The sequence below is a fragment of the Corapipo altera genome, unplaced genomic scaffold (genome assembly GCF_003945725.1).
Source record: "Corapipo altera isolate COAL_440 unplaced genomic scaffold, ASM394572v1 22b, whole genome shotgun sequence".
NCBI lineage: Eukaryota > Metazoa > Chordata > Aves > Passeriformes > Pipridae > Corapipo > Corapipo altera.
The window spans coordinates 19,342,387-19,365,966 of record NW_020884876.1 but is presented as its reverse complement, the minus strand read 5'-3'; the positions used below and the strand labels follow the sequence as shown (position 1 = coordinate 19,365,966).

The following is a 23,580-nucleotide window of genomic DNA, read 5'->3' as shown; positions in this document are numbered from 1 at the left end:
AGTTCAGGTTTGCCCTGTTATTGCTGTTTATGGCAGCATAAATCCATTGGTTCAGTCAGGAACAGTTCAGCTATCAGCAGTGTGTTCCTACTAATGGTACGTAACAAATGGTGTCTTACTGTGCTAGTTAAATAATTATACATCTTTCTGTCTTTTAAATAATACTAAAGGCTTTAAATTCAAGCACTTGAGAGTTAAATAATGCTAAAAACTAGTGTTGCCTTTTTAGTCTTGATTTGCCTTTCTTACATGTGTGTATGCATCATGCTAGTTTTATGTGGTAATTAATTGCAGGGTTTGTTTTGAGAGGTTAACTACGACAGTGCCTAATTTTGAAACCAAATAGAACTTGGTTTTAACGTGACTGAAATGTCACAAGTAACTTCCTCTCCTGCCTTGGTCCTAACACTGTAGAATTGTGGGCTTGTAATGAAGATGATGACATCTTTTATTCAGATGGTATAAACTGCTTTTTTTCCATTAGATCTCTTCGGTCATTAAATTCATGTTCAGACTAAAGAATTAGAAGCTCTTTGTGCTCTAAAGAAAAGTGGAGTTTACTAAAAACAAGGGCTTTTTTTTCCTCTCAAAGAAAAAAAAAGTCATCTTGAAAACTGTCTTGAGCATTTCATTAACTAGAAATCTTAAAAAATTAACAATATGATTTTGGTTTTGTAGTATACCAGCTCATCTAAATACTATCTGTTCTAGGGAGGTGCATTTGTTGTTTATTATAGGTGGGGCTGCTTGATCTACCTATTATTAAAGTTGCCTAATACTTCCTACTGTAAAGACCTGTTTTCAGTTGTTTGTAACTCAGATTAATTTTAGCCATGCGGGCAAAATAATTGCCTGTTAACATGTTTAGGGAAAAAAAATCAGCTAAAACCTTAATTTCCTAACACAGTGTTCTGGAAAAGTTCAGGGAGAACAAACCCACAGGGTGGGGAAAAGTGAAGAGTTTAACTTCACATCCGGACTGGCTGCCGGGTCCTCTGCTGTCCTGTTCGGTTTTTGACTTTTTCAATACAATGCCATTATGCAAGTCTCTTGTTTGGCTTGCTCTTTCCGTCTTTTTAAGTGAACATTTGTACTCATGACTGGCAGCAATGAAAACAAGTCTCTTTGGCTCCAACACAGGCAGCTGCAGTCCAAGCGGCAAAGCCCTTCCTCGCCGATGACCTCAGGGGTGACCTGACACTCTCGAGGAATGTCCATGCTGGCTCAAAGCGAAGCGTGTCCTCTCCAGCTGCTGCTAAGCCTGCCAAGTGGAGATGTGTGGTGTGATGGGAATTGCCTTTTACTGCAGTTGAACTCTTTTAACACAGTGAATTTTGAGCTTAAATGATCAGGTTCTGACATTGCGTTCCTTAAATTTTCCTTTTGTTCTAATATTATTTTTTTTTTTAATTGAGTGACTCAGACAGGCTGTCTTGCCAGACCAGTAGGTCAGATCTGTGGCCACAGAACTGTAAGTCGGGATGGTGTAACCTCAGCAGCCATGGGCCTGGGCTCCAGGCCTGGGGCCACAGGAGGCTGTCTGGTCTCCCACTCTTCCTCTGGTTCCTGCCTCCCAAACCCTGAGCAGAGGCAGTAGTCCAGGTTAAGCACTACACACTGAAGTAAGACACGATTTTGTCCTCCTGCTCCTGCTTTCCCACCCCTGCTATGCCAAGGTGTTATTTTCTCTCTCATATGCTGAGCTTGGAAGCTCTGGTGGCTGGCTGAGCAAGGCTGGAGGTGAGGTTTTTTTCTTTCTTTCTCTGTCCTTCGTCAGAACAGGAAAAGTTTCTGTTTCCACCTTGGAATTTGCCTCCTGTAAAAAGTAGTGATGGCGTGTGTTGTTGTTGACTTGAGTGAGTGAAGTTCTTCACCTTTCCTCCTTTTGGGAAGACGGTATTATTTTTGAAATAGGATTCAACCTCTTGATAAAATATTTTAGAACAATGTATTTGTTTGCTGTCTCATCAGTGGATGGTATTTTGGCTTCCAGGTATCCACAACTCATGTGCGCTGTTGCCTGAAGCGCCTTAACCCCAGGCTATGATCCCATCTTAAATTAATCTGAAGTTCTCTCACACCGCCCGCTTTGGAGACTCCAGGGGCCGAGCCGGCGCGCCCGTCTTGTCTGCCTGTTTCCCCGGGGCTGGCTGGGCTGAGCCGGCGGGGAGCGCCCAGGTGAGGGATGCGGGATGGGACAGGGGATGCCCTTCCTTGGGAGCGAGGGCAGAAGGCGAAAGGCTTCAGCCGGAGAGGGCAGCCCGTTCCCCCAGCCGAGCGCGCTGCCAGTAGCACCGCTGTCCTGTTTCTATAGCGATAGTTGCTGTGATTGCGGTGACAGCGTGCGGGAAATGATGGATGGATGTGTGAATGGATCCGCTCAGCAGGAGCTGGCTTAGACCGAGTCCCGCCGCAGACGCCACTGCGCATCTCCCAACGCGGTCGCGGCGGCGCCGGCTCTGGGAAGCGGGTCGCTCTCCTCCCGCACGGGCGTTTCGGTGGCACCGGCCGGGCACAGAGGGACACGGGGCCTCCCCGTCCCGCCACCGGGGCGCTCCCGCAGCCGTCACCGTCACCTGCCGCGGCCCCGCCCGGCAGCGCCTGCGCTGCCCCGCCCCGCGCGCCCGCGGCGCGGCGGGCCGGGCGCGATGGGAGGAGGAGGCGGCGGCAGCGGAGCGGCTGCGCCGCGGGTGAGCGCGGAGGTGAGCGCGGAGGTGAGCGCGGAGCGGGCTTGGCACAGGGCTCCCCGGGCCGGGCGGGGGCTCCGCGCTGCTGGGGGAAGGCGCGGCCGGAGAGGACAGAGGGGTCGCCGCCCGCGTACGTGGGTCCTTCTCCGTCTTCCCGAGGCGGCGGAGGGGTGAGCGCTCTCTGGGGAACGGGCTCCCCTTCCCGCGGCGTCCGACCTCCCGCTGTCCAGGGCTGAGAGCCGCCGCCGCTCCTCCCGCACGGCGTGGCGGGGGCTGCCGCGGGGACCCCCGGCTCTGTGTGGCGGGGCGAGCGCGTCCCGCAGGGGCGGGTGTCGGGAGCTCCGGCCGGGCCGGGCGGGGAGCGCTCCGTGCGGGCGGGGCGCCTCAGGACGCCGGGTCCGACGGGAGCCCGAGGGGAGCGGGGAGCGGGGCGCGGTGCTGCCCCGGATCCAACCGAGCTGCCCGCGCCCTCCGCGCTGCCCCGTGGCCTGTGGCGTCGGTGGAAGGGAATTGCGGAGTAAGGATCTCTCTCGGGGCGCCTCGGGTGGTCCCGGAGGCAGTGACCTCACAGCGGGGCCAAGCACCTGCTCCAGGACGGAAAACAAGACGCTCGGGGGTTCTTTGCCCATCCCGGCCGGCTGGCAGGGTCGTGGTTTCCTGCCAGGGGCTGCTCCACTGGAAATCCCTTCCCTGTGGCTGGGACCCCAAGCCAAAACCAGCTGGAATCGAGCCCCCCGGCCCGCTGCCCTTGCCCGTCCTGCTGGCGCGGGGACCCGCTCGGGGGTTCTTTGCCCATCCCGGCCGGCTGGCAGGGTCGTGGTTTCCTACCAGGGGTTTTGTTAGATGCACGAAGGGATGTAGTTTGAAGTTGCTGTGATAGCACAAGCTGTGTCTTCTTTGTAACCTGCGGGTTTTGGCAGGATCAGGGGCTGGTTATCGGTGTCTACAGTTCCTCTCTTTGCAGTCAGCAACTAGTTGCTCCCTTTGCCCCTTTGTACAGCAGTTGTTGAGACACAGACATCCAAATACTGTGGTTGGGCTTTGGTGTCAAAACCAGCATTCTCGTGAGAACTTGGAGGGCACCTGACACAGAAACGTGGGCAGGAGAGAACTTAAGGTGTGAGTTAAAGGGAGTAATATCTTGCAGTATGAATTATGAAATGCCCTTCAGTGCATTGGGCATTTCACCTGTTAATTTGTGTATGCAAACACAGTGTGCGTCCGTCTGGGTGGCAACTGCCTTTTTTGCAAGAAACAAATTACTGTAGAGCGTTTCTCTTCTTACCTGGGGAGAAAGTTGTCCCCACCCTCTAAATTTTAAATTACATTTCCAAGTTAGATTAGGTTGGCTAAAACAATGAATGAGACAAAGAAATAAAATTTTTCTTTTATGCCAAATATGGACGCAATTAAAATGTGCAGTAAAGGCGTTACTTTAGAGCTCTTGTACTTCTTGGACTGTTTTGGGTAACAAACATGCAATAATGAAGTGTAATTGAGATATCTTAAACGTTTGTTCTTGACTCCCTTTTTTTTCCCCCTTTAATCCTTTGAAAAGTGCGAAGAAGCTCCTTAGGAGTTAAAATTTTGCTTGGCTTCTATTACGCATCCCAGTCCCAGCGTGTCTTAGTAGTTCACAGTTGGAAAGGCTGCGTTGTTCCCCACCTCCTCTTGCTGTACTTCCTGCTCAGAGGCACCTGCTGATACCAACGAGCAGCCCAGTGCCTGTCCCGGCTGCCAGCTTCTCTCCTCTCCCACCCACAGGTAATGGTGGGAGCAGTGGGAACATCTTTGAGCCACTCCTCCAAGAGGCAGCACGAGAAGGGAATTCTGACCAGTCTCCTGGTACCTGGTAACTCGAGACTGCCATCCTCTTACAAGCAGGTGACCTCTGTCACCTGAATCGTGCTTATCTGTCAGAAAACAAAGCTGAATGCCAGCCTTTATGCTGTGCCTCTCCTTTCATGCCTTCCTTCCAAATGCTGATTCTTCCCCTTTCCTGGTTCTGGCTGACTGTTACCTCATCAAAAGCAGTACAGGGCTTGAAAACAGTTGGCTTGAAAACAGTTTTTCCTGTTCTATATATCTATCTTTACATCTAGGTTGAGATGTTTTCTTCCCTGTGCCTTCTCCACTCCTTTCACTAGGAGTGTCCCTTGTCTAACTCAGAAGCACTCAGGTCTGAGATCAGTCATTTTCCACTCCTGTGTGTTAGTGCTGGGACTCTGATGATTCATTGCCTACAATTTTGTTCCATTAGGATTTGATCCTGTTTTTCCTAAAGCATCCAGATTTATTGAAAGTTTCAAAATGAGGTTCTTGCACATTGCCAGGGGCATGGTTGGTCAGTCTGTCTCTCTCTTTTTTCTTTTTTTTTTTTAATCTGTGGGAACCCAAGTTAGAAAATAATAATAATGTTGAATACTGCTTTGTGATGGTGGAAAACTAGCTAATACATTTTTAATTTTTAAATAAGTAGTAGGGAAGAAAAGTTTTTTTCCTAGTGGAGTATTTCTTTAAATTAATGCAACACTTAATTGCTTTGAGTGGTTAATCTCTTTCCACCACCTTGCACCTGCTTTTTTATGCCTCTCTGCTTCTATGATCATGAACTTGGGAGGAGAGGCGTGAACATACAGAGGCCTGTAATAGCAGCTGGGTATTAATGCTGACTTAAATTTGAAACACTCTATCCTGATCCACTTTCTTTGTAGCTTTTCTCCTTTTTACCATGCCATTAAAATATTTTCCATCATTCCTATGATTTAAATATCATACAGGTTTTGATATATGTTTTCTCTTCTTGTGAATACCTGTATAATGTAAGGTATAAGATTAGAAAGTCTGAAGCAGGAGAGAGGAGTTCATTGCTACCTGTGCAAGCTTTTGAGAAGAAAAGGTACAGTGGATCGTTTGTGCTTGTTTCCATTGGCTTCAGTGAAGCTGTGAGTGGCTGAGCCCTTGCAGACCAAGAGAGAATTTGCCCTAAGGCTTATTCCTGTGACTTGGGTCTGTTTGTTCCTGTACGGTGATGGATCTCTGGCAAAAATAGCGAAGTTTTTTCATCACTATTATACAACGTCAAATTGATCTGGGTTGCTATTAGCTCCATGTGAACCCTGCTGAAGAGGCATACTGCTAAATAGGTGCCAAATTTCTGATTTGATGTTGTTCTTGTGCCAGTGCATTACTTCAGCTTTTTCTGTTGAGCTTTCCTGTGACTGATTTTTGCTCAGGGGCTCTATGTCTTCTGTCTAAATTTGTATTGTGTGGCACTTTGATTTTTTTTTTTTTTTCTTCTGGTCAATTCCCAATTTTTTTTTTTTGAGATAGCTTCCAAATTTCCATAAAATCATGGGATTCCTCTTTGGTCTTGAAACAATTCAATTTGTTTTCTCTGAGACTTATGAATTAAATCTGTTTCAATAGATTTGGCTTATCAAAATTGTAGGTTTTGTGGACGTCATACTTTTACTTGAGGGTTTGCTGTCAATAACAGCATCTTCATTTAGAAGGTGACAATGTAGGAGAAAATACTAAAAGCTGCTGTGATTCCTATTGTTTCATGAGATAAGCTAGATGTAAAAATTTTCCTAAATATTTAAATCTTTGCATATGTACAATGCTCAGGATGTGTAGGATCCTATTCCTGTCAGCTCCTCTGTCCTTTCTGCTACTGAACTAGCTCTTTTAACTTAGATGCTGAAGTAAATTATAAGGGGCAGCTTAATCAAACTGTGGTCTTTCTTCTCTGAGTGTGTTTTGGGAGGTAGTATAACCAGACCAGCAATACTATAAATTCATCTCAGTGAACATACAGCGTTTAGGGACTGCACACTATTTTTTCCTTATTGACAATTGTGTGAAAGATGCAAAGGCAAAAAAAGTAGTACATTAAGTTACATTGTTAAATCTTAGACATAGTTTGTTATTTTAATGCAATTTGGATTTGAGCCGTGAATTCAAAGGATTCAAACAGGGTCTCTTTGATCCAGTTAATCCAGTACCACAGTTAATACTTATATCTTCTAACTGTGTGTGGTCACCTTTAAAAATGTATCTGAAATTAGGAGTAGAATAATATTGGTTTGTTTTAATAATTTGAGGTAAATATATTTTCTTACAAAATTGCACTGAACTGAGTTTAATAGGTAGTTTCAATATATACTGTGCGTGATTTAAGAGGTATTCTTATTTTTATATATGTTCTTGAAATCTAGGCACCTAAAGCTACTTAAAATCTTGGTGTGGATAAATATTATACAACTGCCCTGTGAAAGACTTTTGAGTCACTAAATTTCCCTTCTGGATTAAAAACTTGATAGCTGTTGTACCTTAATTTTGGTGTCTTTTCAGTGCAAGGGACAATATCCAGTCTCTCTGATCTGAGTCTCCCTATTGTCCTTTGTTGTAGGTTGCGAAGATGATACAGTCCCCTCTTGTGTTACTGCTGCTGGCAGACTAGGGTTTAAGAGGGAGTGTTACCAGTGGCTGCTGCACTCACTGTTCAATGTTTCAAACCCATCCAAGGAAGTAACACTCTCCTCTTTGGAGAGGCCATAAAATGCATGTTATGAATTGTCTCTCCTTGGTCAATGATAAAGAAAATGGGGCTATTCCAGTTGCAACGGGATTAATGAACGAGGATACGACAGCATCTCAGCTTTCTCAGCCTGCAGCATCACCGCCCCCTCCACCATGTCCCCTCACAGGGGCTCCCCCAGCCCCTCCGCTCCCCCCGGCAATGCTGCCTCCACCACCACCCCCTCCTCCACTGCCTGGGCCCAACTTACCCCTGCCTCCACAGCTGATAAATGGGCATGACAACCATGGCAAAAAAAAACGAATGCGGAGCTTTTTCTGGAAAACTATCCCTGAAGAACAAGTCCGTGGTAAAAACAACATCTGGACAATTGCTGCAAGACCACAGTATCAGATTGATACAAAGACAATTGAGGAACTTTTTGGGCAGCAGGAAGAAACCAAGCCCCAGGACTCCCGAAGTCGATCTTCAAAGTCTTCGTTTAAAGAGACTAAAGAGGAGGTAAGAATTGAAGTATAACCTCTTTTTTACATAAAGCTGTGGGAGTTATGTGAATTCTGCCTCGCCTTTGTCTCTTTCTCTGTCAAGTTTCATCCTTACGGCAAATTTGTCTTGATTTGAAGGAGAGGGGAGTGATGGGAAGGATAAACTCTTTGTTCTTAGTGGCACATATTTGTTTTTCAAAGAGCTAACAGTGTTTTATTATTTTAACTTGGTAAGTGCTGTGATTTGATCACCTGTTAAAATAAATAGGAATAAGTGAAGGGAGCTGAAGGCATCTGTATTTACTCTTGTTGGATAGCCCTTGAGTTTCCAGTGCGGAACATAGGTGTATTGTTGCCTTTCTCTTCCGCTCTTTCCCTATGTCTGTGGTGCAGATGAGATGTTGTACATGCAAACATGCACCAGGCAGGAGAGAAGAGGGTCCTGTTGCAAGAATTAATGCTGTATATACCCTTGATGTCCTAGAGACATCAGGAAGGGAAGCACCAGAATGACAGCAAGGATATAAAACATAATATAGTGATTAAGGGTATTTGTTATTTAATTGAGGTAAAGTTTCACCTTTCATAAACATGGCTTTCCTGCTCATGAAAACCTTATTTCATCTACCCTGCTTTTTCTGGGCATTAAAATAACCTTCTAACAAGATCTGAAGATTGTCACTGGTTTCTGTTCTGGTGGTGAGGTGCTACATACCAAGTACTCTCAGGTTCAGCCACTCTCTGTGAACTGATAAGTAGCTTTTCTAGTTCTTAAATCCTCATTTATAGACAGCCTCTTTGTGAAGCCTGAATTGAATTGTCTCAACTGATCTTTCTGTGAAGTAATTGGAGGGCTGAAATGCAGACTTAATCACTGGTGTGTGTCTACATACATGTTAGCTTGTAAAAAAAATACAGAGGGCATGGGATTAAGAGATGTAACAATGCATCAATTTTTAGTGAGAAAATAGGGACTGAAAGTTGCTGGTACCTTACAAGATTCATGAGATGTCAAAATAAGATCAGCAGGGACAAGATGAGAAACCAGTATACTGATAGCTTGCATGTTGTACATAGACTAAAATGAAAGGTTTTGAAAGGCATGGGTATTGCAGGCTCTGAAGCCCTGACATCAGGAAGTAGTAATTGGAGCCATCATCAGAGGTAGTCATTACCTCTGTGCTGTGTTCAGACTATGTTCATCTTCGAATCAGGAGTGTAGTGAGTGGACTTCCTGTGCTGTTTACAGATGCTGTGTTTTCCTTAGAAGCATCTAGTTCCCCTTTCAGAACTGCTGTGTAGTGAAGATCTAGTTCTGGTAAAAATTACAATAAGTTTCATAAAACAGAATGTGGCTCATAGTGTGCAGTAGCTGGGGCAGAGAAAACCCCAGTGTGCTCCAGAACTCATGCACCATTAGAGATTAAAATTAGAGGCCTGCAAAATAAGGGATTCACCAAGATACAGTACCTTGGAAACAAAAACCTGCCTTGCTGCAAGTTAATTGTTTTTGTGCATCTGTCTGGAGCTGATATGGTGGTCCAGTGCATCTGCACTGCTTGATGCCTGTGCACCCTGGTTCAGGGCTCCCTGAGTGACTTTTTGCATGGCAGGTGGTGAGGCAACAGCACTTGCCTCTGAGTGATGCCACTTAAGTGACAAAATGTTCAACACCGTTGCTAAGCTTTATCAAGCATGCTGCAGCAGTGTGTCAGACAGTGATGAGCAATTTCTTATGTGTTAATGGACTTTGCAGTCCTATCTACTTAGCAAAGAGGGAAGGAGATAATCCCGAGGAGCTCTGTGTTATTGGAAGTGCGGAAGTACAGATGCGCAACAGCTCACCTGCTTAACGTGACTACAGACAGGCATTGTTCAGCAGGAGACTGGAGGTCTGAGGCACGGGAAATGTTTGTGATTCCCATCGTCCGTGCTGTCAGGTGCTGCTCACTTATTTTAGTGCAGAATGATTATCCTCAACTCACTGTAGTAAAACCTACACAGGCTGAAAGGAGTTGGAGGCAGGCTGAGGTACACGGTGTCTGTGTGACCTTGTGGAGCGTGTGTTAGCGTGGGGCTGAGGGAGCTGTAGTTCTCTTTGTGGCTGTGTTACTGTTTGACAGGGAAAGATGGACAAGACGTTTATTGTTTCGTTACCTCTGTTCTTAGTTGATTTTAGAAAGTGCTTTATGGTCTAGCAGTGAAAATATTCTTTGGAGTTTAAATAGTGAAATTAGCCCAGTTGGCGTAGTATGTCAGCAACGAATTTTCAAGATTACTTCAATTGCTTGAACTCTACTATCACTTAGATCCAAATCTGAAAAAAGCAGCACGTGTCCAAAGTGCTGTACAGAAGTGCGTGGCTGGAGAGTGCTCTGTTGTTGCAGTGGGGTTCCCCTCAGTGCAGTGGTGTAGCTTCAGTGAAAGTGGTAAAGGGTGACTCTTCAACCAGTGTTGAGGAGAGACTGTGGAGGAGACTGGGGGTTCATACCTTTTTCAGAGATAGCTGTTGGTTATAAAGTTATGAGCAGTTTTGGGAGAAGTCCTACACGGGTGGGAGCTTACAACACTATGTGTCCTTTTAATTCCTCACTCGCTGGTGATTTATACAGGGAATTTAGCTGTAACATCATCATTATAACAGAAGTCCCTTTTGAGGTTTGAGTCAAAACTCCTACAGCAAATGCTTTCCTTTTTGTAAACAATCCCTCACCAAACCCTTAGGAGATTAATTAACATGTTTCCTTGACTAAAGGCTTAATTTGCCCTATGGTTCCATGTAATTTGAGCCTCTGAAAAATAGGGGGTGTAGAGGTAAAGTTTACACGCCAATTTACTTTCGCCGTCCTTAAGTGGTGTCACAGTGTGGCAAAAAATGCACTCACCCAGGCTTATAGCAAGCCTGGCAGCAGAGTGGGCAGAACAGCTTGTCAACCAGAGAAGCTGGTCTTGCTTTGTCCTTCAAACTGTCCCTCTGCTCCTGTCCCTTACCTCACCCCATATGTCTGCTGGCTCTGGACAGATACTGGATAATATAATACAGATACTAGATCCTCTGTAAACGTATTTAAGTAAGTAGCTCAGCAGAATGCCGTGGGGTTCTTAGTTTGTTTTCTGCTCTTTTAGTGAGTTTTGATGACTTGTGAAAGGGTGCAGTGAATACCAGCGCCTCTACAATGGAGAGAGGAAGAAAGAGCAGGGAGATGGAAGGAGTGAACAGGGTGTCTCTTGTCCCCTCTCCTAAACATGCCTTCTCTCTGTTTTCTCTGTGCTGGCTCTGGTGCACATTCCACCTTCTTGAAAGCTGATTCAACCAGTTAATCCAGCAAAGAACTAACAGCAAGAACCAAATGAGATGAGTACCAGTGCCTGCCTAAGGGAAAGAGCAGGCTAGGAACGTGACAAGGGAGGATGAGATGACATGGAGTGGGACAGCCCTTTAGTAAGCTGCCAGGTTCACTCTGCTGCACTGTGAAAGTACACCTTTCCTCAACTATTCCAGGCAGTGCATGTGGCTCAGAGAATAGAGGCCAAAATATTAAACTCGACAGTGATGGTCAGTGCATTGTAAAGTGAAGTGGAAGTTGAAACAGGAAGTTGTTTATATTCTTCCTAACCTTCAGCACCAAGCCTGAGCCACCAGGATATTCCATGCTTACTCTGATTTGTAAACTGTATCCCACCATGTGAAAGCCCATTGTTCTTATGCAAAGAACACATACAATGTTTTGCTTTCACTAATCTGCCATAAATCCTCTTTGTCATGTTCATGTTCCTGTTCCTCATTGACGATTTCATGGCGAGAAACTCCTGTTGCATTTCTGCAGTCACTACAAAGCCAGTTTTGATGAGAGGCTTTTTGTGTCTCCCAGAACACTCCTCTGAATCTGTCGTGTTGATTGCAAATTTGTGTCAGGGTTCAGGAGCTGATATTATCTTACCATCATCACAGCTCCACCATGGTACTCAAGCTGATTTTCCCCTTCTGTTAATACATCAAAACAGTGAACATTTCAGTGGTGGATTAACATTTGTTGAACTGAGGCTCTGTTACCTGTGCCTGCTGCAGGTTTTGGAAACATGCTGGGTTGAATACTGTGGCGATGAAAAGCAGATTAATGAGTGAATTGGTGTCTGTGAATCGGTGTCCTTGCTTTAAAGATTGCACTGTTTATGAAGTGGAAGTGGCAAGTGTGTGAGCCTGTGATGCTTTGCATTGAATGGCAAAGTGCAGGTGTTGACATAAAGGAAAGTGTCTGAGGGAATTGTAGTATTTCCAGTTTCAGAGAGTTGAAGAAGATGAGAATGGAGTAAGCTCTCCTGAATTTATCTAAAGTAAATCATAAAATCCATATGAGAGTTTTCTTTGATATGAAGAATCCTAGTGAGAATAGGAATGTCTGTTCTCAATTTTCAGTTCCAGTGCAGTGTAAACTCTTTGAGTCAGTAAGTTTGAGGGTATTACTGGTGGATGGCACTTTAAAATCTCTTTAGATGGCAAGCAGAGATCTGGAGCATGCTGTGCCAGCTCCAGTGTTGAAGGCCTTTATGAACAGAAGATAGGAGCAGACTGAGCAGAATTTAGAAAAAGCTGCAGTAATGTTTGAAGGGTGAAAAGCAACAGCAGACAGCTTTCTGCAAGGGTGAATTCAAATGAAATCTCAGAGGAGAAGAAGAGTAGACATTGCAAACAGATGTTGAGACTAAGATTATGAATCTAATATGCAACTTAATGTGAGATGAATGATACCGTATTTGTGTGCAAGGAGTAGAGTATTTATGGAATATTTGCCAGTTCCCCTATTTTCCTCCTCACAGTCCCATCTGGAGACTCCTTGAAGGAGTTATGACAGCTTTTTCAAACACTTTTGATAAGCTCAAAGTAGACATCAAGCCAAGAATGACCAAAACCTGGGGTGTGTTTTGATTGTGTGCTTAAACAAGAAATCAGGGAAAAATTGTGTACATGCATATACAGAAAAAGAACTGTGTATAAAATCCTGGTACGTAAGAAGTGCTCTGACATTTTTATGTTGTACTGATAATACAAGTGCAGCTGTATATGTTCCTGTCTGTCGTTTTTCTTCTCAGAAAGATGTTTAAAATTTCTCTAATTTGTTTGAGGTTGTACTATATATCTGAGTTGTGCCATAAAAACCGAAGGTTTACCCAACTGATGGTCAGTCATCTTGTTAGCAGTTAGTGACTGACTGAAAATAATATATACAGAAGGTTAATTGTGAACATGTTTAAAAATCTCCAACAAACCAAAAGCCAAATCGTGATGGCAAAGCTTATAGGCTTAGTACAGAGAAATCAGAGAATTAGGAGTGACCAGAGCAATTGGAGAGTGGAGTTACAGTTTGAGAGGTCACCGAGAGATCCCTGCAGTAAAACATTTGAAAAAAGATTAGATACTGCAGGCAGAGAGATAGGTGAACAGGTCCTGTGTTAAGGGGCTTTTCCTTAATGATCTGTTAGGGGCCACTCAACTCCCAAGATAACAGGAGAATAAACCACGATGTGTCCTCTTATCTTTGCGTATGCTAAAACTGAAGGGCTTCAGGCTAGCAATCTAATTTAATCTAATTTAATCCAATTGAAACTAATGTGCTGATATTTCCTGAGTTTTCTAGTCTTCGTCGTTTTCAGAAGTTAGGAAATTCCAGAATTTCAGAAAACTTTTCAATATGATTCACTATTTTCAGCAGATGAGGAGGCTGTCTCCTGGGTGTATGCTGAGGATAGTCCATACCTATATTTTCGTCGTCACCAGCTGACTGCAAGCTAATTCAATTTCATGACAATGCCAATGTTGCGTTTATATATGTATTTCTAATTTGAGCACCCTCACAGAGGTCAAAACACCTTTCCAGTTGTCAAAACCTCAAACATGAGTCCAATAGTAGTCTTGAACATCTATGTGTACTGAGCTGTTTTATTGTAGCAGTCAGGTGGCACTGTTAAGGTGAAACAATTCTCTTGTCCTTGTAAATCTCATGACTTTGTAACTGTTATCACCAAAATAGCTGTGGTAAAATTTTAACCTTAAGGATACAATTTCTAAAACAAGTCAAACTTCTCAGGTTTAAGCTTGTATACTGTTACAGGAAGAAAAAGAGATAACACTTTTATTTAACTTTTTTTAATTAGTGGAAAATGTCGTGGGGGGTTTTTCTCTGCTTAGTCTCCAGAGTTTATACACATAAGATGATGCAGCAAATCAACTTTAAAATACAAAGTAGGGGGAGACTGTTATGTCATTATGTATTTCCTTTTACTTCCTTTTGAGCATTATCTGTCTCAGGTTTTGATTCAAGATCAACTTACTTATCTTTCTGTGGATCAGCGTGGCTGTCAGTTTGCATGAATGAAATCATTAGTGCGTACTGACCTCTGCTTAGAAATCCCATCCTCACATTTGTTATAAAACCTCTGAAATAACGTGAGTTTTGAAGTGTGGTGCTCCCTAACCTCGAGGCCTTCAAATGCAATACAACCTATTACCTGATAAGCAACATTTCACAATTGCAGTGGTATAAAATAAGCAAGAAGAATGTTTTTGCTTTGTAATGAAATAAAAATATTGATTCCTTCCATACATGTTGCTGTGGATTTTTTTTTGCTGCACTTGGAAAAAGGTGTTTGAGTGTGCTGTGCCTTTCCCTGGTAAAAACTAGTTTTTGTAATATATGATCTTTGTTGATGAGAAGTGACTGTGTGTTCATTTGGCCTGTGATTTGGTGGCAACTGCACACAATTATCTGTAGCAATTGAAGAAACAATATCTGCATTATGTGCTATTTTCCTAGGTATTCTTAGCTTAATCTCTCTTGCTTTCTCTCCCAGGTTTCCATTTTGGATGCAAAGAGAAGTATGAATATTGGGATATTTCTCAAACAATTCAAAAAGTAAGATTTGATTTTTCTATGCAGCTAGTGCAAGCTACAGATGTGTGAAATTCTTTATAGTGCTCATCAAATGTATATTGTGCTCTGTTCCTTGTGGAGTTTACGGTTCTGTTCAGGTTTGTCAAACATAATTTGACATAATTTGTTTTCTAATATGTTTAGTTTTGAGTTCTTTTATGACTTAGCACCAAACGTTTAGAGTTTGCTAATGTTAACCAGTGGAAGTCAGTTTTCAGGGAGTTAGTTAAGAGTTAAGGGAAGCTCTTGTATCTCATGCAATACTGCATGCAAACTGCCTTTCACTGGCTTCCTTTCTTTATAAACAATTAGTAGAAAGGGGAAACATGAGGAACTTTTAAGAGCAAGCTGTTTCATTGCTATATGTATTCACTGAAAATGTTGCCCTTCAGTAAAGGCGTCCCTGAAAGTGGTGTCAGAACAGTGCTGCTGTGGACACTGATGCATCCGTAGCCTCACTGTAATTCCATTGAGTAGCCCAGGCACGTTTTTTATAATCTGTGTAACTATTCGCCCTGCAAGTGTTAGAAATATGTATGCTCAATTGTTTTTTCAAGGTCTGCTGAATCCATCATTGAAGATATTTATCATGGAAGAAGTCAACCCTATGGTTCTGAACTGCTACATGAATTTCTTAAATTATTACCAGAAGCAGAGGAGGTAAATAATGGTTTTACATGGAACTTATTTTTTTGTAGAGTTCTACTGCCTGGAATTCCAACATGAACGTCTTTAAAAGAGGAATCCCAATGCCTTCTTGAGACCAGGGGATAGGAAAACACTGAATGCAAATGTTTAATCTTCATTTGACATGTAGTGTTGAGGTCGCAGTGTAGTCATTCCCCTCACATCAAGTAATTTCATCTGCTTTTAAGGAGTTTTTAAGATCCTTTAGCTTTTTTGATGGTCTCTTTTATCCCACTGACATCTTAGCAAGACGTAGAACCCTCCTGTGTGCAGATAACTCTGCTCTGGGGAGGTCAGAAAACTCAGAATCAAAGTATATTCTAATGCAAACAAATTTCACTTCTTTGGCACCTGCCTCCCACTTTCCCATTACAGTGCCTGTGAGCTGAATATTGGTAGCCCTACCTTGGTACTGTCTTTTTGCCTTCTGGTTCCCTGCCTTCTTGGTGCATCTGGGACTTGCCTGCTCCTGGGCCTGGGTCATTTGGTTTTAACAGTGTAGAAAGGCAGCTCCAGTGTGCAGCACCCATTGAATTTGCTAACACGGCTTCATGCTCCAAGGAGACATGTTAGAAGGCACAGAATTACCACAGCACCTTCTCAATGTTCTCGTGCTCTCCGTATGACCAACACGCAAGTGCAGCTTTCTCCCCTCCTAATCTCAAACTTCCAGTCTATCCATAGGATTAAAGAGGTGAAGCTTCATTGACTGACCTGGGAGCCCTGCTTAATGATGTACAGTTCCTTGTCTGCTCACATATTTGCACTGACCCATTTGTATGCACTTGAGAGTAATGTAAACCACAAACTCGACAAAATTAGCATTAGAATTGCTTGAGTGCTTCACATCAAAGTGACCGCTGAAACTTGGGAAATTGCTAAGTTAAAGTCCACATACAGATCAACCTCAACTCACATGCTTTACCACTTCAAGGTCGTAGGAAGCACTCTGTTTCCTCTGTGCAGCAGCAAATCTCAGATCCAGTCAACAGCAGAACATTATACTGTTTTGCTGTCAAATTTATAACCCTAAATTGAGTGCCTTTGCAGAGAATCTTATAAAAATTGTGTTATTATACTTGATTAAGGTATTGTTTGGCACTGGGGGGATATCAACAAGTTGAAATGTAATTAACCAAAAAAAAAAAAAAGAAAGGCAACAGTAGTGCTGGGACCTCAAACCTATTCCCCCTTCCCTCTTTGTTTGAATTGTAGTACATATTCCTGTATATAAACAGAATTTATCTCCTTCCTCTGAAGGAGTCAGGCAGAGGTGAACAGTGGAGTGCTAACTTAAAAGAAAGTGTCTCCTAGTTAACTTTGTGTATATACAGCAAACTAGACTGAAAGAAAAGTATTTTTAGTTTTTTTTTTCTGGTTTAGATCTTGGTTGTTATTTTATGACAAGTAGAAAATCTTTCAAATAATGTATTCTATGTGATACAAATGTTGTTGTCCAGCTAGAACTGTTATGCAAGTCATTGAATTTTATCAGTTTTGTCTGCAATACTCAAATAGATGCTTTAGCTATCCAGGAGGTGCTGCTAAGAGTGAAAAGGTGTGTTTATGTCCTAGTATATGGTTTGACAACAGAACTGCCCCTCAAGATAGCGGGGCCAGAGAACTTAAAAAGTGCTTTTAAGGAGTCACTTGAGAAATTAATAAAAGATACTTTATGGTGTGGTAGAGTATTAGAAATTAAGGGGCATCAGACATTAGATTTGTTGCTGTTCCCAAGGGAAGGCTGGAAAGAGGCTAGTTTCCACTGTGTAGGTATTTGTGTGTATTTAATTAGTTCCACGCATCATAAAAAGGAAAAACTTCTGTTCTCTTTGTTATTCTCCCCATAGTTGTTTAACTTTTGGGGACTTTTCTCCTTGAAAGCTGGGTGGATGGTGGCAGGCAAGACAGAGAGAAAATCCTGAGTGTAAGGGACTGATGCTTCTGTTGGTATGAAAAAACGTTTCCATGCCTTCAGGTTTTCATGCTCAAAGTGGTCAAAGAATAAATGGGTCCAATAACTCATTTACTATTGTGGCTCCTAAAATTTTAGTGTAGGCAGTTAAAAAATTCATTCTTTTTATGAACCTCAGGGCTTTTGAGTTTTGTTTTTTTCAGCGTTTTTTTCCTAAATGTATGTTCATTGTCTGCCTCTGAGTCTGAATACCTGTCCCCTGGAATAGCGATTCACCATTTGCCAAGGGAAAGGCATCAGAAATATACAACCCCACATATAAATAATCCAGAATCACTAGAGATACCAAGTAAAGTGGTGTTATTTGTTCTCTGTTCCCTCTTTTGTTTAACACTCCCTAATTTCTTTTTGTCATATCATGTGAGACAGCTTTGGCAAGGTGTCATCACATTGGCCTGTCCTTACACAATGTTGCACCTGTCCTCAGCAAGGATTCCCTGGGATTGCCCTTTAGATACTTCCCCTTCTCCTGAAGACCTGCTTTGTTGTTGTAGGGACTGAGAATTACTCTGAGCAGAAACTTAAGCATCCTAAAAGGTTAGTTGCTATTCAGTTACCAGTGCAAACTGTCTTGGTGTAACCATAGGTGGGCTTCTGGAGTTCCCCTTGTATGCTCTTTTCAGCAACTCAGGTATTTTTACAGTCACATTTCCCAGCAGCACAGGTTTCTTGCAGGTTGGAATGAGAGCCAACTACCCGCTGCTGTGCTTGTGATCTACACCAGTAACTGTGTTTGGAAATGTCTTCCATTTTTTCTTTTATATAGTACCATAAATCCTCAGTCTGTAAAAGTGAAAGAAGGGAGAGGAATACCTTTCCTGGTCATAGCTGTAGAAAGGGCAACTCTGGACCATTTAGTTTCTTCTTTTTCACCATGACCTTTACAGTTCGTCTAATGTGAATAAATGCCAGCTTTGTAGTCTAATCTTATCTTATCTAGAAGTGTTGTGATACACAGTCACATTACCTGAATGTGCCCCTGGTCAGTAGTTTGACATCTGTGACACATTTTGCATAATTTCAATTGATAGTATCTCTGGTATCTGATGGATGTTCCAGCTTTTTTTACAGTATAGGCTAAGTACTTGCATTAACAAATACATTTATCATCTGCTGTCCTTAAAATTATTCTTTTTATTTGTGGTATTGTATTGTGGCAACTCTATTTATATGCATAAATAGGTGTCGGTACTGGTAATTTTCTAGCTGTTTTCTAAGAAAAATCCCAACAGCTATCAAATCTGTTGGGATTTTTGCGTATAAATGGCAAATACTCGCTTTACTGAATGATTTTCTCAGACTGAATAAGACTGTTGTTGAAATATTGGCACTGCTGTGAAGTCTTTCATAAAACTGAAAATATTTGAGTATTTTTAAATGTTGAATTTGAAAAAGTTGACAAATAATTGAAGCTGGCAAACCTGGAGCTTGCTGCAAGGTTCCGCTCAATGTTTTGTTCAGGGCTGTGGGTATGTCTCCAGTCTGACCACTATACAGTGGCTAAATAAAAAGACCAAGCAGATGTATAAAAATTCTCAATACAATAACAAGTAAGATAAGATCACTGATTTTGTATAAGCCTTCTTAGAAGTCCTGCTGTTTGTACCATACTGTGCTAAGCAGTTTTGTAAGAGACAGAAATGCCTATTTGGAACCTCCTCTGCTTCATCCTTTTTTTCAGTTCATTTTTTTCCCAGGGAACCTTAACTAAGGAACGGCCTTCTCTGCTGTATCACTTCTAAAAAGATTCCTAACTGTTTCTTAACGATATCCTGTTGACAGCTTTCATTTACTGGCATCCTGACCAAAGCAGAGAAGGAGCTTTTAGCTGCTTTTATGTGCATATCATTGCACTCCTCAGCAGGCCCAGACTGGTAAAAGCTGAGAGTCCAGTGTTTAACGAGCTAGAATAGCCTGAATTTGTACTTTAAATATATACAGAAGAGAGCGTATCATACTGGTAATCAGCTCACCCACACACATGCACACCCAGGTTATCAACACAATGTCTTAACTTCCTTTATAATGTCTCAAGCCTGTCCTTTGCTTGTATACTCTGTTTTCAAACCCTAGTCATCTGTCACCTGCTGTACTGGAACTGTTTCTGTCAGACAGCTCTACCCTTTTCAAACCATGTCTGTGTAGTTAACTGCCCCCTCCTTTCGTCAGCCACTGCTGTATAGGGCTGGCCATCCTTCAAAGCTTTCATCTCCTCCTTCCTTTTTTGCCCTTTATGATAACCTGCAGGTTTGTCTCCATTTCTTTTTATCATTTGCTCATGGTGGTTTGCCACTGCCCAGGCTTGTGCCCCATGATGCCTCACTGCCTAATACATTAGTTTCCCACATGCCCTTGTAGATGGATTCCACTGTGGTGCCTTTGAGGGGTTTGGTGTTTTTGAACTGTCTTTTTTTGTTAGTGCTCTGAATATTTGCAGTGGCATGGAACTATTAAATAAAAAAACTCAGAGAAAACGTTTATTCCTGCGTAGAAGTACAACATACCTGTTTTATGCCATAAAGTAAAATCCCACTATGAGTGTTACTGGTAGCTCAAAAATGACCCAAAACTTGAATACATTAGCGTTCCTATCTGCAAGGTATAATGACATACTTGCAATAGGCATATCTACTGCAATTGTTCACAAATCAAATTCAAGATCAGGCTTTCTATGTTTCATAACTGTTTTTAAAATTAAGCAAATTACATAAGTGAGAACCTTCTGTATCTAAAATCTGATTTACTGTGCATGGGCATGCATGGACAGTGCAAATGTCTATTCCATATACAAATATAATGAAAAATTAAATTAGTAGCTCTGCACCTAATTTGAGTAATACAGAACTGAGCATACAATGTAATTACACTCTCTTGCATATATACATTGCACTGCCATACCTCTGTAAGTGACTGTCTACTGTTGTGGAAAAGATTTTGTTGCGCTTGAAAAGAGGAAGGCAAGGCCTGTACTGAGAGAGTTACTCATTGCAATTTTACAAGAAGCCACTTTTTTACATCTCTTGTGTTCTCAGACTAATAAACCTATATCTGTTAATATGATTAACAGTGAACATTGTTGTCAATCCCCGCAATTTCTTCGCAGTTCCTGGCTGCATTTGGTATTTGAATTTGACCCCCACTTCTAAGAGCCATCAGAGAATCTCAGTTCTCTTTGGGAAGACTCGAACAATATGGCTGCAGAGAGAAGAGGCCAGTCCCATGGGATTTTTAGTAGTCTCACTTGGAATGTATAAGGACAAACATAAAAAATACGTTTCAGTAATTTTTAGCTTTGAGGCTCAGCAGCTGTTTTTTTAGTTTATAGGTAGTGTCAGTAAAGTCAAATAACTTTCTTTTTTGCTTCATGGTCATATAACTGGTCTTTTTCAGTCATGAAATTTGTAATAAAGAGGGATCAGAAAATAAATTGTCCTATCTTTACCTTAAACTATTTTCCTGATTATTTACTTCTTTAAGGCCAAGTAAACAGAAGATTTAGTCTTCTATGTGAAAAACTTACACATATGGAGAATCAGGCTATGCTATGCCGAATTCCAGGGTGAAAATGACCTTATAACTCTATCCTGTTCCTGTTTTGTCTGCTTGTGGAATGGGTCGCTTTCCTCCACCATGTTTTGATTTTGAACTTGTTAGGTGAGCTGCTTTGCTGCTTCTTATAAAGTTAATTTTGAATGCCTAAGGAAAAACTGGGGGTTAAGATGGTTGATGTAGGCTGGGAAAAGTGTAACCAGGTGTTGAGCACATCTTTGATTTGTCTGGTTACATGGGCCATCTTCTGGGTTGACCCAAAGCTTTTTGCATTTTGACGTTCACACCCCATGCTACCTATCAAAAGGCAGCCTCAATCAATGTCTTCTGTTGTGCATGTTTAGAAACATTCCTCCTCTGAATGAATTCTGGGATTCAATACTCCCCTGTAGCACTCCAGGCATTTTTCCGAGTAGGTAGAAGAAAAAGGATTTCATCCAGTCTGTAAAACTAAAATTCCACATAGAAAACATTGATTGCTACTTACTGGCAAAAGTATATTTAAGTATAGTACAGGTAGCATGAGTAAGTTAATATTCCTTTGAGTATCTCAGGATCTCTTGTTCACTTTTTGTGCATTTAAGTCTTCAAATTGCATCTTCCTATAATTACCTGTGGCTAATATGATCTTGATTTTGGTGACTTGGGGTGGGTTTTTTGGTGGACTGCTTTTCTTTCTTTCCCCCCCCTCTCCCATATCTGAATACCTGTATCCTTTTCAGGCAAACTCTGATGTTTGCAACATGGTAGAATGAGGTTTGAGAATTTGCAGGTTTTTTTGTTTAGGTTCCAGACCACTATTTTTTGAAAGCTAGGTTAAAGAATCTGTAAAGACTAACTGAGATAGTAGACATATTCCCACTTCATGATGTAGAAAAAATGTTTATTTTGGGTTTGTTTCTTGCTCATTTAATACTTTAGAATTATCAGCATTTTCAAGTCTCGTCTTTCCTGTTTTTTGTTGGCAGACTTCTTGAATTACTCAGTAAATTAGTAGTTTTCTCAGGCCTCAAAAAATGGGTATACTGTTTATCTTTAGAGGAGCTTTTGTCTGAGTGTCTTGAGTTAAATGGGGAGGTGTTAGGAAATAGAGCTAGATAGACTGAATAAAAATTGCTCTCTGATTAGAATTCTCTTTCTTGGTCATAAGTTTTTATTAGTTGTTTTTGTTTGTTTGTTAGTGTGTGTGTGTTTTTTAATTTGAAAAGGAATTCTTTTCTACTCTGAATTTAATCTGTATTTTTTGTTTTTTCTTTCTTAATGTGTTGTCAACATCTATTTTTTTATGATGTGGAAAAAAATGTGAATAAAGCAGAACAAAGTGGTTAAAAGAATCCTTTTCTTCTGCTAGTTCAGAATTTATTTTAAATCCCTGATTTTTTATAGCATACCTTGGTTTCCACTACAAATCAGTTACTTTTTTACAGTCCAAGCAGGAAAATAATTTAAGTGATTAATTTGGAAGCTGATTCTTTAAAAAAACCTCTTGATATCTTGGTAAATCATGGCAACGTGATAACCGTTGATGTCCTGATGTAGTGTGCCTCACTCCAGGATAACTTAATATGCTTTCTAAAACTGAAGACCATCTGTGTAAATGTGGTTGTTAATGGGCTTTAAGTGTAATGCTATAAAAAGGAAGGATCATGGGCTGATGTGTAAATCAGTGGAAACATACAACTGCCGCTGGGTGTGAACTTGTTGGTTGAATGAAGAAACAGGGTACCTGAGAGTAAGCTCTGCTTTTGGACCCAGTTGCTGTGTTGGAAGATGTGGAAGAAATTCTAGTTACACTTAAACATATGTGCATGTATTTTTCAATTCTTCTATATAAACAAATAGTGCGTATGTGGGTAGATCAGCAGCTTCCAGATCATGCAAATATATGGATTTGGTGGAGCTGGGAATGATGATTGCCAAAATTAATGCAGTGATACTTCCTTTGCATGTAAATGGTGTTTTCAGAGTACTGATAACAAATTACTTAAAATGCAAGATTGGCTTTATCTTTAAAATATTTCATGTGAATGAAAAAAATACAAACTCAAGAGGATGCAGTTTATCCTTTAAGAGTGTTTTAGGGGAAATGGTTGAAGCAAGTATCTTGAAAAACACCCCGTAACTTAAATCTTAACTTCATTGTGCCAAAGAGATCTCGGCAGTCCTCTGCTGGAAGTTCTGAACACAGCTAAACTATGCCCAAGCGTATATCACAGTTGTTGAAGAGTTGAGGATTGTTTTTCGGATAATCATCAGTGTCCTAAACATAGTGATGAGAGCAAACATTGCTCAGAAATCAGAATCACCAATGAGAATGAAGGCATTATATTTTCTTCCATTGGACTGTGTTTTTTGGGAGAAGAGTGATGTTATTTTTAAAAATTTTTTTTGTGGTTGGGATGTGTGCAAATTACAGGAGCCTGGGACAGTGAAACCATTCAGTCACTGGGTGGACTTTCCAATGCCTTCTGTTAAATTTACTGCTTTTCAAGTTGTTTGCTTCCAAAGTCAAGTTAATCTTGATCTTTGTTAAAATTCTTTGCTAGTGTTTTTTTCTCTTTTCTAGGTAAAGAAATTAAAAGCCTTTGATGGAGATGTATCAAAACTGTCTCAAGCTGATTCCTTCATGTATTTACTAATCCAGGTGCCAAAGTAAGGAGACAGCAGGTTTATTCTGTTCATGATAAATGTTGTCTTTTGGCTGTCAGTTCTAAACCTGTTTGTG

The 23,580-nt window shown here is 41.6% G+C and overlaps 1 protein-coding gene across 2 annotated transcripts in view; it reads left to right on the top strand.

Moving 5' to 3' along the window:
• Nucleotides 1–2,158: 2,158 nt before the first annotated feature.
• Nucleotides 2,159–23,580, top strand: part of FHDC1 (FH2 domain containing 1) — a 36,775-nt gene continuing 15,353 nt past the window's right edge. Inside the window, exons 1-5 of one of the 2 annotated variants that reach the window (XM_027636099.1) lie at nt 2,159–2,178; nt 7,102–7,731; nt 14,565–14,626; nt 15,202–15,304; nt 23,422–23,507. In XM_027636099.1, coding sequence (XP_027491900.1) covers nt 7,252–7,731; nt 14,565–14,626; nt 15,202–15,304; nt 23,422–23,507 — 731 coding nt within the window. In that variant the 5' untranslated portion in view covers nt 2,159–2,178; nt 7,102–7,251. Of the gene's footprint in view, nt 2,179–2,637; nt 2,703–7,101; nt 7,732–14,564; nt 14,627–15,201; nt 15,305–23,421; nt 23,508–23,580 lie in introns of those variants that run through there. The other variant, XM_027636098.1, reaches the window with a different exon arrangement.